Source organism: Myzus persicae, unplaced genomic scaffold (genome assembly GCF_001856785.1).
Source record: "Myzus persicae strain clone G006 unplaced genomic scaffold, MPER_G0061.0, whole genome shotgun sequence".
In the NCBI taxonomy this organism is placed as follows: Eukaryota; Metazoa; Arthropoda; class Insecta; order Hemiptera; family Aphididae; genus Myzus; species Myzus persicae.
In genome coordinates, this window is record NW_019100769.1 from 339,726 (window position 1) to 356,082 (window position 16,357).

Genomic DNA, 16,357 nt, shown 5'->3' on the forward strand with positions numbered 1-16,357 from the left:
TCATAATAATTATATCATCTACTCATTTCTATTGTATATTTTATAATAATAATAATAATTAATGAGGTAGGTATATTATTTATTTAAAAATATTATGCCGCTTATCGACGATATGGTTCAGGCTTCAGGAGGTACCTACTTATCATTAGTATAAAACACGACGTAGTAAACTAGTAGGTAAATGATAATTATTATTATTCAAATAATAATTCATTAATATACAGGGTGATTCATCAAGCATGCTCGTCCATCTTTTATCCTTTAAAATAAATAGTAAATACCTATGCATCTATTCAAATATCATGATGTTTGTAATTTCTAAGTAGGTATTTCTATAACTGGAGTCTGGAAGCTGCATAGTATGTTCTGATGTCCAGATGCTTCAGTCTTTGTACTATATATAAATGTTGTGGATTTATTTAAAAATAAAGATTAAGTGTAACAAAATTTTTTTAGCTAGGTAGATATTATATGATAGTAACTTTATATTAAATTTGATTTACCTAACTTTATAAAATGCTTCTCTTTCTCATACTTTGTTCCTGTAGTCGCCAATATTAATACTTTTGATAAATCTATTTCATGTTAAATTAACTTAATGGTAACGTTTTAATCACGGTTGTAGCCTGTGTAGGTTGGTAATTATAGGATTAATAATTAGGTAGGGTACATATTTTCTATATATTGTCATTCATAAATCTAAAAACGATAAAAATGTTTAAAAAAAGTTTAAAGTTTTCAAAATAATGAGAGTTAACCAAATCACCCTGTATAAAGTATATTATAGTTATATGTACTTGTACTAAAAATTATTTGAAAATATTTTGCGTAGGTAGCAATATATAATCTATCTTACGATTTGTTGTTGAAAAGGTCAATCTGCGACTGGTACAGCACAGTTAGATTCAATCCATGGCATTTAAGGGGGGGGGGGCACATTTAAAAAGTAAAGCTACATGAACTCAACACCCTCATCAATGTTTCAAATATTTTTGTATCACTTATCTTAAATAAGTACCTACCCCTACTGTACCAAAAACTACGATAGGTATCTCTATTTTATATAACTATACAAAACATACAAAACCAATATAACAGGTACCTGAATAGAAAATACAAAAAAATAAAAATGAGTGTAAACTTTTCAAGAAGTGGTTAAGTCAAGAAGACTAGGTATTGTCTACAAAAATATGTATGAAAACAGAATACAATAAATTATAAATAGTTACAATTTGTTTCAAAGATACAATCTATAAAATAATACTATATTTTATAGTTATAATATGACATATTTATTTCACTAGAGCATATTATAATTAATTATAATCTATAATGAGTAAATTATTATAAGGTCACTTGTAAGTTATGCTAAAGTTTTGTAATTTAGTATTTACCTATTTATTTCTTCATTGATCACAGTTACAGTTTTGTATTATTACTTGAATGCATTTATTAAAATTCTACACCTATAGGGACCACCACAATTTATTTTATGATTACTTAAGATTCTTTACAGTACTTCATGATTGTATTCTATTGTAAATATATATAATATAATTTGAAAAGTAGAACATTTTAATGTTGAAAATGTATTTTACCCCAAAATGAATGATAACAAAAGTTAGCACATACAAAAAAAGTATATTTTGGTTTATTTTTGAAATTTAATTACATTTTATATTTTTAGCAACATACTTGAACAAATACTATGAATGAAATTGATGCATTACATTACATAGTTTTTAATTTATTTTATCATTTTAACAACTATAAAAAAGTTTTTATTTTTATTTTAATATTCTTATACAGTCTGTACCCTTAAGACACAATAAGAATATGTAATATGACAATTTGTAGTATTTGTACATGAAAGCGTGAAGGAAAAAGCCATCCGGTAAAACTACTACCTATTTGTTTAATAATTTTTTTTTTTTAAGTTTAATTCATTCATTTAGTAAATCTCGATACCAAATTCTTTTCAGTCATCGTGAGGGATTGCTTGGAATTGTGTGAGAAGCTAAATTGGATATTAGGGGATTAGGATGATATGGAAGTCTGTTATAGAATATTTGGTAAAATTTTACTGCTTCGGTGTGAACTGTTGTAATATTTAAATGCATATGCAGAGTGTAGTTGGAGACTTATGGTGGGGCGTTAGTCATTTATCTTAAAATTTTATTTTGAACAGTTTGGATTTTATATTCATTGGTTTTTTTTTGCACTGCTTCATAACTGTAAGCCATAAGGACTTGATTAATGATTTGTATATGAGAATTTTGGTGTTTAGTTTAGTGCGGTTATTAGTGTTTTGATTGAGTGTAGTTGTTCATTTAGGGCTAGTTTAATTTGCTATGATATGGAGTCCTCGGGTAAGGGAACGGTCAAAGGTTAGGCCTAAGTACTTAACTGATTGGGAAGAGGGGATTGAACTTATTGATTATTTGTAGTGAAATTTGAAAGTATTTTTTCAATATAACTGCTGTAAATGGTAAGGGGTATAGTATGTATGAGGTAACTGTAAGGTTAATTTACCAATGAAGCTATATATATATATATATGAATTGTTATTATTTTTATTTTTACTATGATTTATGTCTAATTTTTACTAAAAATGTTAACCAAAATAGAAGCATAATCATATGCAACAGTTGGTTTGGATGATCATTTTTGATATTGCAATGAGATTTTAACAGTATGTTTCTTTAAAATTAATTAATTATTTGTTTTTAATACAGTACAAACAAATTTTCATACATAATTTTCTTCAGTTATATATTTTTTCAAAATGAATAACATATTACCTAATGATAATATACCACACACAACAGATCAAAAAAACAATATTTGAAAATTTAAATTGTCACAATGATTTTCTAGAAATGTACACATTATACACTCATCTATTCTTGAGTGAGAATTATAAGTTTATATAATTCTGAGAACATATATTATGGGGATTTGTATTTCAACAATAAGTTAAAGTTCATTTGAGTAGAGGACGGAGTGCATGTATAATTAAAAAAATAACTTTGAAGGAATTGCTTTCAAAACAAAAATTACTATTTATATTTTGTTTCGACTCATTATTGATGTTGTACGACTAAGAAAATTAATACCGTATATTCATATAGTTGAAATAATGACCTCCAAATACATATAGAATTTAACTGTTTAAATATCACTAAAATAATAGATAAATGATAATCTGTTTTAAATATATTAACATCATGTAAAAATAATAAATTGCAAGTTTTGTTCTAATAATTGTTTATGTATTCATAAACTAGTAATAAAAATAATTAAGTGCATGTATTATAATTTAGTATAAAAAGATAAGTAGTATGATTTAGTTTAAGTGATAAGCACAAAATAAATAAAATGAATGTCTATGTTTTATTACATTCAAAACATTAATATTATCTGTACCAAAATTAATTATGAAAACATTATAATTATTAATTAATGAACAAATAGATGATTGTATAGAAAAAATATAAAATGGTTGAGATTGCAAATTTAATACTAATGTTATAGGAACTCAGTTCTCAGTTTTTTTATGCGATTAAACAACTCATCGTCTGATGAAGTACACTCTTGTGCACAGCGTTTGCATTCCTTTAGAAATTTTTCTTTATCAGCTTCGTTGATTTCCTGAAAAATGATAAAATTCGTGAGTACTTATTTTAATATAAATATCATTTTTAACTACTTTTTGATTGTCTTCCATTATTTGATTATTTTGAAAACTCTCTAACAGAGCAAGTTTCTTCACAGCGTCCTAATGGGTTTATGACAATAAAAAGTTACTATTTTATTACATGAAAATTCAAAAATGTTGATTAAAATGAAATTTGAGTAGATACTTGAATAACGTTTTTTGGAAATTTTGCCATAGCAGCAACATGAATACCAAAGCTTTTATCACACGATCCTGGTTGTACTTGGTACAAAAGCGTTAGACTATCATCTGTAGTAACGGCCGAGACGTGTTTATTGGCGATTGTTGGTATAGTCTCGTGGAGTTTAGTCAACTCGTGGAAATGAGTCGCAAATAAAGTAAATGCTTTAGTTTCAGCAGCCAAACGTCTATAGAATATAAAATAATTTACTTAGCTTCAGTTTTAAATTGTTATCAATTTTTATTAACTTATGCCATTAATTTTATTTAAAAAAAAAAACGGTCTTCCTTACTCTGCAATAGCACAGGCGATTCCACAACCCTCATAAGTCGATGTACCTCTACCTAATTCATCAATTATCACTAACGATTCTGAAGTAGCTCTCTAAATTAAATACATAAAGCAAATTTATGTTATTGATGTTTTAAGATTTATATTTTAATTTATATTACGCACTTTGAGTATGGATACAGTCTCTATCATTTCAACCATGAATGTAGATAATCCTTTAATCTGAGAATCATTTGCTCCAACTCGAGCTAAAATAGCATCAACCACGCTGATTTCAGCGGAGTCACATGGGACAAAACTTCCCATATGTGCCATAAAAACGGCCACAGCAACACTTCTGATGTAAGTACTTTTGCCACCCATGTTAGGACCAGTTATTACATTAAATGTGCATTCTCCTAAAATTGTAATTATAAAATATATCATACATAAATTAAATTCTACTAAATAATAAAATTAATACATTATACAATATCTGCATTGTACTTAACTAACCTTGTTTAAAGTAGGCATCATTAGGTATGTAAGATACCGAATCTTGTACCTCAACACAAGGATGCCTCACTTGTTTCAAGTCTAACAAACCAGTACCTTGGGGATGTAAATTCGGTCTTACATATGGACGCAAAGAACTGGCAGCCAGCATAGAAAAGCTTGTTAAAACGTCTAATTGCGCTAGGGTTCGACTTAGGTTTAGTATGGTTGCACTGTAACTACCTACACATTGTCAATGATTAAATGAGTAGTTGGGGAATGTTTTTAAAATTTTAAGTTTTTCATACTAGCTGTTTGGATGACTTCCACTACAATTGACTTTTGATGTTCCAAATACTTTTTATGTACACTTTGATAATCTGTGTTAAGTTCAGTTAGTTTAGATGATCGAAAACGCATACCTCCACCTTTAGTGGTATCTAAAACTTCGTATGATTTATTATTTGAGACAGTCTTAGCATCCTATAACATACACAATTGAAAATTATACTTAAATATCAATACACACATAAACAGTGCATTACTTTTAACGACACTTTAAAGAAAAATCCATATTGTGAATTTGAATCCAATTTCACAGAAATTCCCAAGGCCCCACTAGTTTTGGTCAAATTTGATTTCATTTTTGATTCATAGTCATCCATTTGGTTTCTCATTTCTTGTAATTCGTCATCAAATCCAGATTGTATAAGAAACTCGCCTCGTTCAACTAGTTTTAAGTCTATTGTCTCTTCAATCAATTCCTGATATTTATTCATGTCGTTAACAAGTTCTTTTAACGGAGTTGTAATTACACAATTCAGAGTCTTATTATCTGAATTGTTCAGTGTTTGTATAAGGTCAGGAAGCTTTTGTATTGCTTGATATATCCTAAATCATACAGCATGTAATACAAATATAGTAATATTATACAAATTATGAAGTAACAAATGCAATAATTAAAGAGCGGACTTTTATGCGTTATAAGAGTTGAATATATGCTCTATAAAAGGTCAAAATACGCTTTGTAATATGCCCCATAAAATGTAACAATATGCTTATAAAATATCAATATTCGTGATAAATTAGAAATAAAAAATTTGAACTTAAATGTTAACGAAAAAAAGTCGTGCTAAAATATTTTTTATATTTTTCAACTAATATTGAAACAATATTTCAGGAACCTTGTATTAAATTGTCACGCTTTTTGACCCAATAAAAAATATTTGAATTAAAATCTAATTAATCATAAATTGCACAAAATAAATATTTTCTTTTCTTATTGTTGATTTAAAACGACATTATATGTCCATAAAATATCAAAATTTGCTAAAAATTAAAATATGTAATAACATTTAAAAACATAGACTAAAATTTTAAAAATATGAATTGAAAAAAAAAGTTTGAAATGTTCAAACATAGTATGCAATATGAATATTTTACCTTTGTATTCTTAAGGTTACAAAATAAATATTTTCTTTTCTTATTGTTGATTTAAAATTATGTTCTACTCTGCTACTTTTATTATTAAAGGAAAAAATATGCAAATGCCTAAACACCCTCCTTTTAGTAATAATTATTAATTTTATTTCATTAAAAAATATTTTTAATACCTATAACAGTCTTGTAGGTTAGCTTTTTTTCTTTGAATCTTGCGCATAAGAGCTTGGAGGTCAGGTATTGTACGCAAATGTTGATCGTGTAGTTGTTGTCGAATATCTGTATCCGTAACAAGGGTTTCAACAATATCCAAACGTTCATTAATTTTATTCAAATCCCTCAATGGTTGTCTGATCCATTGAGTTAACAATCTAAATATTGGATTATTTAAATTTAAAATTTGTTTTCTGAGTAAGTATGGTTTAATGTTTCATTTGTGCAAAATAAATACAACTAACCTTTGCCCATGTGGTGATCGACATTTATTAAAAATTCCAAGAATAGAATCATTTTTGTTCATAGTACCGGAATTGGAAAATAGGTTAAGTGCTTGAACACCGGCACTATCTAAATGAATAAATTTGTCATATCCCAAATTATCGACACTGTATTGATTTAAGTTATCCGAATCAGATGACAACTGTAATTTACAATTTTAATACATAATAAAATAAATTTTTAGACAATGTATGTATCCTGGGTTATAAACTTAATATAAGACAACCATTATATCAAAAATTCCTTCTTCCAAAGCATAGTATTTTTTGGAGTAGTGTAATATATAAAAATCAAATTTTGGACAAGTATTTTAAGTTTAATAGAGGGATATACCTTGCAAAATGTCTGTCCACTCCGCATATCACATTTTAGCTTAAATAAGAAAAATTTATAACCAGGATTTGGGACTTATAACACATATAATCATGAAAAAGAGTGCTAAAAAAATTGCTTCAATACTTTATTATAAAAACTTAAATAAGCTCTTAGAAATATTGAAGTAATCATAAAAAAAGCAAGACAATAACAAGTAACACAGTTTTTTTTATATTTTTGTTCAATTTTTTTACTTCAAAACTTAAAAAAAATTCATCTTCAACAAAAATCAAATTTCTAATAACCGAAAATAAAATTGATTAATTTGGCCAATTAGTGAGTAAGCGAGTAAATACAAGTTTTAGGGTTTATTACTAGGAAATATCATACAACGGAGAATGATTATTTTTAGTTATAGCCTTATAGGTTTGCCATTAAAAAGAACAGAAATTAACTAAAATGTTTAGGTTTTTGTCAGTGTCACACAGCATCATAGATCATAATAAAGCAGCGATATGCAAAAAAACAAAAATAATCAGAAAAACTGGAAATAAGCATTTTTTTTTTAAAAATCTTTGAAAAAAAGCAAAAAATAAAGCTTTCAGATTTCATAGTTGAACGTGTTGTAACATAACATATACTTCCAAGGCCCTCTGCTACATTTTATGTCAAACACTCAAACCATAACAATAAGAAAATGCTGTAAGTCCCGAATCCTAGTTATAACTAATTTACTACTTGTACGAAATATGATTTTTATAAAACAAAATACTGCAAATAATATTCTGCTTTAGAATATAAAATTAAAAATGTAGGTAGTCATTTAAAAGACAAAAACAATTGAAAAATATAATTTTTTCATTCATTATTTTGAAATAAATTATAATTATGTGAAAGAAAAATGTTGTTTGAATTATTATGAGTGTCTTACGTTAATTGGATACATAAATAATATAAGTATATAACATACTTCTAGATATTTTATTACTGCTGCTATTGCAGCAGAAGCAATTTCAAGTTGTAATTGAGGTAAAGTGTGGGCATTTGGTTGCTGTCCTTCTTCAAACATAATAAGCTTGTTTAAATCTTGTATCAATGTATCCGTGCCAAAATCAGACTTTTTCTTCATTGTTACAAGCACTCCACAGCGTTCTACTACTTTTTTCAATTGTTCCACATCAGGATTGCTACCATCAGTCATAAGAATACATTCTTTTGGCGAAATTTTAATTACAATTGATTCGGTGTGAGAAAAATATTCATCATCAGTAAATTCACTTAGTTGGAATTTATTTTCCACCGTATCTACTGCTCCTAATCCAATTATCTTAAACATTCAAAATAAAGGTAAATAATTTATCTGTTTTTATTGGAAATATTATATAGTATCAAGTTGTTTGTGCATAGAATTAGTTAAACCTTGTTATTTCTGAAGTCTGGACTTAGCTTTAATGCAATAACAATATTTGCTTCAATTTGTTCTACATTTCCAAACAGTAGTTCTTCAAACTGAGATAAATTACCAGGTGAACCCTAAAATATTAAATTGCGTTAAAAAATGTTAAGATATTATGGAGTAAAATCGTCAAAAATTATCATACTTTGTAATCTAGAGCCCATTTTCCACCTTTATTGACAAAAATTTCCACTCTGTAATGACTGACCAACAACAGTTGTCTTATATATGCTTCAAAATTGGCTTTGTTGAATATTAATGATTCCAGTGTATCATCATCTAAATTAATAAAATCAATTTTTTTTATTTAAGATTTATTAATACTTGATTAAAACGAAATAATTACTAGGAGCATTACCTGACCCAATAATTTTTAACGAATGATTTGTTTTGTAAAAGTCTTTGGCAGCAAAAGTAGCATCTTGACCATGGACAGTATAATAATCTTGCCGATTGAAAAAACGAATAGTAGTTAAAGGTTTCTAAAATGAAAAACCCCAAGACATGAGTTCAAGGTAATACCATCACAGATTAAAATGTGTTAATTGTATACCATTATCTTTTAACTGAAACCTGGGATTTTACATTTTAATTTAAAGGCTAAACATACTCATTTCATAGAGATAAAATGTTATAAAACATAAGAGCAATTATTTAATACAAGGACATAATTATATTAGTCAAAGTCACTAGGTCACTACTAAAATATTTATTTTATTTTTAAATTAAAGTATCTATTTATTTGTATACAACATTATACTATATTAATAAATTTAAATACTCAAATTATCTACTGATAATATTTTAACATTTTAATAAAAGTATGAAACAGATATTTAAATTGAATGTTTGTCAAAAGGTGTAAAATTTACATTAATTATCATAAATGACGGATATTTAAAATTATTAATACATTTATCACAATACAATTAAAATTCAATGATTATAATTTTTTTACGTTACAAGCTCTAAGTAGGCATAACTTTTGATTATATTTATCCAATAGAACATGTAATTAAAAAATTAAATAATAAAAAGTAAATTAAATTAATAATCTGTAGTTCAGAATTCTCTAAAAACAAGCAGAAAAAATAGGGAAATATATATTTTTTTTTTAAATGTCAATTCATATAAATTGACTTTTCAAATATTAACCCAGGGTATAATGTATTATTATTATTATACTAAAAACAACTGTGAATACAGCCAAGATTGCTATAATGGTTTTTAGAATTTTAAGTTTCTTAAACAAATAATGAATAGGTAGATTTTAAAAACTATAGTATTTGTTTTATTACATGCAGTGATCCATTTACGTGGGTACTAATTGTTTTAGTTAAAATGTATGGTTTACAAACAGTCTATATTTTACCAATATTTAGTAAATATATTTCCAATAAACTCCAAATTAATATAAATTTTTTTTGTCAGTTGAAATATAAGTTTTATTAGTAAAAATGGAAAGTTACTGCCATAAAATGTGACCAAAATTAAGCCTATGAATGTAATTATAAAATAAGTAACCGTATGTCGGTAACAATACGAAAATATTGGAATTAAATGTATTATTGTTACTTATAATTGAATGGACTATGTACAAAATATAGTTCTCAGACAACTTTGGGGTTAAGGTTATCTATAACAGTTCAAGGTCCAAACAATACAAACTATTTTCCATTTCCTCGTAATTCATGATTATTATTTATTGGGTTTTTAGTCTTTAACAAATAAACACGCCAGTGTATTCTATAAATTCAAGATGATTCTTTAACTTAAATCATTCAATAGGTTTAACTTTGTGCAATCAAGTTTATGTGAATGGTATTTAATATAACAACAATTAATTTAAGTTTATTAGTACAAATAACTTAAATTAAAAAATGCAAACAACATTTAAAGTAAGAATACATTTAATTTAGCATTTAATAAAATATTATACATACAGTTTAATTTAATGTTTACTTAAAAATAATTAAAAATTAACATTTCAGGTTTGCAAATTGTATTTGCTGTTATGTCTTGGATTGTCAACAAATGCCAGCCCAATATTAAATGGATTAAAAACAACTTCATCTGATTATCAACAGAGCGATTCTTCACACCACGAATCTCTGTTTCCTATTAACTCAGATTTTGGAAATATGGAAACTAAATTCAATTTACAGTCAGGTTCAACAGTTGACCAAAGCTTAAAAAATACTCCAGGTATTACCACAACATACAGAGATCAAAATGGAAATCTTGTGACTCAGGTAAAAAAAGAAACTTATAATAAGGAAAACGGCCAAAGCTCTCATGCATTTGAAATCCAAGAGAGTAAACAAAATCCAAATGGATATTCAAAAAGTTTCAAAAAAGAATATTCGTCATCTAGCGTGATAGGATCTCAACCTACATTTGTTCAAAAACCATTCAACACAGAAAAATATTACAATAGTGAACAAATATTGAATGGAGAGTCGAGTTCATACGGGCAATCTTCCCAAAGTTATCAAGGACAATCAATACCTGCTAATGTAGGAAACATGGGAATTAAATCAAATTTTAAATCTACAGTAGATCAAAGTTTGACAAATACACCTGGAGTTACATCAACGTTTAGAGACCAGAATGGCAACATTGTTACTCAAGTAAAAAAAGAAATTGTTACCAACACTGATGGTCAAAATGGTCATGCAACAGAATTCGAAGAAACTAAACAATTTCCAAATGGGTATTCAAAAAGTTTCAAAAAAGAATATTCATCATCTAGTGTAATTAGTGCTCATCCAACATTAATTAAAGATACTAATACTGAGAAAAATACTTATTTGCCACAAAAATTTACACAAGGGGACACAGAAAAATTCAATGGTTACAACACATTTTTTAACAACCAAAAATATACATCAAATCCAATCAGCCCAATTAGTTCTCAAGTATTTAATAATAAAAAACAATCAGAAACTGCTATTCCGCTTAATGGCAACTCATTTGGTTCAAACACAAAAGATGAAACTAACTGTGATGAAAGGTGCAGTACTTCTTTCACAAATCAAGGATTCAAACAACAAGCACTTAACTCAAATTTTTCACCAGTTGGTCAAGTACCAGTTAATATGGATCATATTTCCACACAAAAACAACCAATTGGTCAAAAGTTTGAAAAAATTGAGTCATTTTCAACACAAACACAGGAAGAAGTAGGTCAAAAATCAGTAAACTTACACGGACATTCAAATCCATCTCAAATAGGACAACAGTCTGTAGACATTAGCAATCAATATGCACCAAAAAAACCGATTGGTCAAAAATTTGAAAAAATTGAGTCATTTTCAACACAAACACAGGAAGAAGTTGGTCAACAATCTGTAGACTTACACGGATATTCAAATCCATCTCAAATAGGACAACAGTCTGTAGACATTAGCAATCAATATGCACCAAAAAAACCGATTGGTCAAAAATTTGAAAAAATTGAGTCATTTTCAACACAAACACAGGAAGAAGTTGGTCAACAATCTGTAGACTTACACGGATATTCAAATCCATCTCAAATAGGACAACAGTCTGTAGACATTAGCAATCAATATGCACCAAAAAAACCGATTGGTCAAAAATTTGAAAAAATTGAGTCATTTTCAACACAAACACAGGAAGAAGTTGGTCAACAATCTGTAGACTTACACGGATATTCAAATCCATCTCAAATAGGACAACAGTCTGTAGACATTAGCAATCAATATGCACCAAAAAAACCGATTGGTCAAAAATTTGAAAAAATTGAGTCATTTTCTACACAAACACAAGAAGAAGTAGGTCAACAATCAGTAGACTTACACGGATATTCAAATCCATCTCAAATAGGACAACAGTCTGTAGTCATTAGCAATCAATATGCTCCGAAAAAAAAACCGATTGGTCAAAAATTTGAAAAAATTGAGTCATTTTCTACACAAACACAAGAAGAAGTAGGTCAACAATCAGTAGACTTACACGGATATTCAAATCCATCTCAAATAGGACAACAGTCTGTAGACATTAGCAATTTATATGCACCAAATAAACCAATTGGTCAACAATTTGAGAAAATTGAATCATCTTATCAAAATAAACAAGATTTGGTAGGACAACAGACAGTGAACTTTAATGTAAATGACAAATCAAGTCAACAATATGGGACAGGTCAACAAATTTTCTCGCAACCGATTTCAGGACAACAAATTCAAGGATCAGAGTTTTTCAAATCAAATTATGGTGGAACATCACAATTATTGGATTTAGGAGTACTTAGAGAACAACCCACAGAATATATAAGAGCACCTGGTCAACAAAATATGAATAGTAATAAATATGTTGGTCAGCAAAGTATAGGAGTGTTTGAAAGTCAAAGCACAATAGAAAAAAATATTAATTTAAGTAGTGCAGATCAGTTACAAACTGACGTTGATGGTTATCAAGGAAATGTGCATTCTAATAATTACCAAACGCATCATGATCACTCAATGAAAAATCCAGCATTTAAAGGACAACAAACTATTGACTATACAAGTGATTTTGAAGGACACAAACCAACATACCAAAAACAATATGGGAATATAGACTTTCAATCATCAAAATTGTCGTCACAAACTGGACAATTATCAACAGGTAATAATGAACCTATTAATTCTAAATACAATAGTGTCTTTGATAAATTAGGTCAATTGGAGCATGAAATTCTTGGTGCAAAAAGCACAGTGAACATAAACAAAGGCAATGTTCAAACAGCTTATTCAACTAACCATAATGTAAAAAGCATGCCTGTGCAAACAAGTCAACAAGAGTCCCACTTTTCAAAAACCATAAATGAAAACACACAATATATAGAACCAGAATCTGAAATAGCCTTTTCTAAATCATTAAAAACAGATTCAAAATTAGTCGTACAACAAGATACAATTGAAAATCAGACTTCAAATAATGATCATTTCTTAGAAAATCCATCTACACCATCTTCAGTTTGGAGAAAAATTGGAGATAAGTTTAAAGGTACCATTGAAAATGCAAAGAACAAAGCCCAACAGTTAGCATCTAATATTAATGATAAAGTAGGCTTTTCAAGTATAACTGGAAACCCGTGTTAAACATTATTCCTTTTTGTTTAAAATATACCTAATAATATCTTAAAAGTTATACAAATTTATTTTAAGTTGTTTTGTTGTTTTTTGTTTTACTAAATGTAAAATTATTCTACAATATGTAAATATTTAAGATGTATTTAAAAATTTGTCAAATGTATTTATTTTAGTAATTTATTGTATTGAGATGTATACATTTATAAAAATATTATTAGTACCTATACTAAAATTGTTTATTATTTTTTTTTCATTAAAATATATAATTTTCTTTTCTTTAATTAATACAAATATTATAAACTAGAACAAATGGATACTCATAATTTAAAAATGTCATCTTACATCAGGTAGTGATTTATGAAACCGAACAAATGTCTTTTGCTGTTCTGGATCTGAAAGAAAATAAAGAATATATAAACATTAAACATAAGATAGTGTGATAGAAGCATGGATAATATACATTTAATAAAATAATAGGTACAATTATTCAATTACTAAATAAATATTAACATATTCAAATTACATTTGAACATGTTAAATACGGATTAAACATTCCTAGTCAATGTCTAATTAGTATTATTTGAAAAATGTAGAAACAAGTATACTATTATGATACTCATAAGACTAGCGTGTGTTAAAATTGGGTTTGTAGGATAAAATCAAATAACAATGTATAGTTGATGCCGACAGTCGTGCACATACATATTATTCAGATATTATAACAACATACATAAGAAATACAGTTTAATATGTAGCTTAATATAGCTTGATAATGATAAAAAGTAGTCAGGTAGTAGCTATTTAAACAAGCCGTGCAAAGGAAAGTTATGCCTAGGGCTATTGGCGGGGGAGAGGGGTGGTGATCACTGAGAAATTGGTTTTTCAATGTGGAGTAGCCACAAATGAAAAAGAAAAGTGGTAAAATATACTAACAATTTCATAATCATGAAATAATAGTCTGAGAATTGAGAAACCATGTAAGATGTACTCAGGCATGCGGAAAATCTCTTAAAAATTTTTTTTCCCTTATCTAGGATATACAATTTTTAAATTTTCATAAAACATACCTAATGAATATAAGCCTTAACAGGAGCAAGTTAAAATCTTTAAGCCTGGGTTCTTAATCAAGGGTTGGACTAACACTACCAACGGGCATTTGTCACATCATTTACATGCCCACTGGTATACATCACAATCTCGGTGTTGTGTTTCACTGGTAAATCAAAATTTTTCAGCTGATATATATATTATTTTGTTATGTCTGGCAAACAAAGCGTATCTGCTGGTCGGTGCAGTTTAAGTGTCTCATAAATCGAAGTATCAACTTACCCAGGTTCAAATGATTAATCGGTTTTTTGGACATTTTGTAGGCAAATGGTCGACGATGGTTGTGCGGCAGGTATGAATCAGAACAGGTAGGATGCGACAGTATCTAAAACGCACGTGTTTGGTGTAAGGTGTAACTATAATCAGTAACAAGTAAGTTGTCACTTGTCGGTCAGAACTCAATAAACAGTTGTAGCCAGTACTCACAACTCACTTCTAAATACTTTAAATGATAATTTATCGAACTACCAACTCAGTTGAAATATGGATGACCGCAATGCCAGTGTACAGCACTCCACACCACGGTTGTAAATTTTGTAGATATGGAAACAATGTGTGTACTGTAGAATATCTACAACCACGATTAAATACTAAACTGAACTACTGAATAGTGAATAGGTATATATTAATCTCTAATCATGTCTACAACCCACAGATGACAGATTTATAAGTACATTATTAATATATCTGCGCTACAAGCGTGCTCCAAGCCATGACACGATAGTATTCCATTATCAATTGGCGCCAAAATAGATGACGGACGTCGAGTTTGTTATCACACAAAATACGTTTTGTATAATCTCTTTGCGCAGAGAACGATACACATACAAAATCTGTTGTCTCCGTCTTATAGACGTACAACATGGCAAAAACTGTTTTGCTCGAAATAGAACCACTCAACTACTCAGTACTCAAGCTGTTGTCGTCCAAGCTGAGCAACCGATTTTTCTTACTATTAAGAGGAGAAGATTTACTGTGCAACATAGTCTTTATTATTTTGATATCACAAATACAACAAAAGTTATTCAAGTATGAAATAATGCATTTTTAAGCAATAAGAACTTCTCGTGTATTTGTGATATGGAGAAAATAAAAAACCGTGCTGCACAGCAAATGTTTTTTTTTTGTTTGTAATGTTAACATTTGGTTGCTTAGCTTGAACCACAGCTTGAGTGGCACCAAATACTATAATATACGATATATCGTAATCGTATATAGTATATATAGTATTTGGTGGAACGCAAAACAGTTTTGGCCATGTTGTACGTTAGACGGAGACAACACATGCGGGTGTGGCGTCCTCTTAGGGTGACCGAACACAGGTAAAGCAAAACTGTTTCAAAGTGACTTAAGTCGCTTTATTATGACTAATCAAAAATAAAACCTTTATATTTTATGGAGAACACTCACACTGATAAAGCGTAATCAAAACAAAACATTTTTGTCTTCAGTCATGACTAATATTGTTTTATTGAAATAGAACGTGCGCTATTTTCATTAGTCATTGTCAAGTAGTCACTGGATAATTATATCAAAATTATGCCAAATATTATTTATTTATGCTTAATTGTCTACAATATAAAGATTATATATTAGGAATTATACATTATATATTATATATTATACATCATACACTATATCTACACGTACTGAAATACGTAATTTTGCATTGAAAATATTAATTTGATTTTTTTGTTTTTATTTTTAAGTAATAATTTGTGAAAAAAATATAAATATCTATAACATTTGTACAAACTAAATATTTTAACTATAATATAATA

At 28.0% G+C, this 16,357-nt stretch overlaps 2 protein-coding genes across 6 annotated transcripts; one reads left to right on the forward strand and one right to left on the reverse strand.

Annotated features, from left to right (window-relative positions):
* Nucleotides 1-3,299: 3,299 nt before the first annotated feature.
* On the reverse strand, nt 3,300-15,293 carry LOC111042857 (DNA mismatch repair protein Msh2). 4 transcript variants are annotated; one of them, XM_022327562.1, is made up of 17 exons: nt 15,010-15,293; nt 14,799-14,901; nt 13,812-13,861; nt 8,732-8,855; nt 8,519-8,652; nt 8,337-8,450; nt 7,888-8,244; nt 6,563-6,744; nt 6,278-6,475; nt 5,210-5,555; nt 4,973-5,147; nt 4,686-4,907; nt 4,356-4,588; nt 4,192-4,283; nt 3,864-4,086; nt 3,710-3,778; nt 3,300-3,651 (listed from the first exon to the last, which is right to left on the reverse strand). In XM_022327562.1, exons 2-17 carry the CDS (start codon nt 14,830-14,832, stop codon nt 3,529-3,531), a joined length of 2,676 nt encoding a protein of 891 aa, XP_022183254.1. In that variant the 5' UTR covers nt 14,833-14,901; nt 15,010-15,293; the 3' UTR covers nt 3,300-3,528. The 4 variants fall into 4 exon arrangements, with proteins under 4 accessions (XP_022183254.1, XP_022183252.1, XP_022183255.1 ...); XM_022327560.1 differs by having other exon boundaries at nt 14,799-14,932; XM_022327563.1 differs by having other exon boundaries at nt 15,003-15,293.
* LOC111042856 lies at nt 3,560-13,503 on the forward strand. Of its 2 annotated transcripts, none has more exons than XM_022327559.1 (2): nt 3,560-3,670; nt 10,365-13,503. In XM_022327559.1, exons 1-2 carry the CDS (start codon nt 3,659-3,661, stop codon nt 13,476-13,478), a joined length of 3,126 nt encoding a protein of 1,041 aa, XP_022183251.1. In that variant the 5' UTR covers nt 3,560-3,658; the 3' UTR covers nt 13,479-13,503. The 2 variants fall into 2 exon arrangements, with proteins under 2 accessions (XP_022183251.1, XP_022183250.1); XM_022327558.1 differs by lacking the exon at nt 3,560-3,670 and adding an exon at nt 10,097-10,271.
* Nucleotides 15,294-16,357: the final 1,064 nt, after the last annotated feature.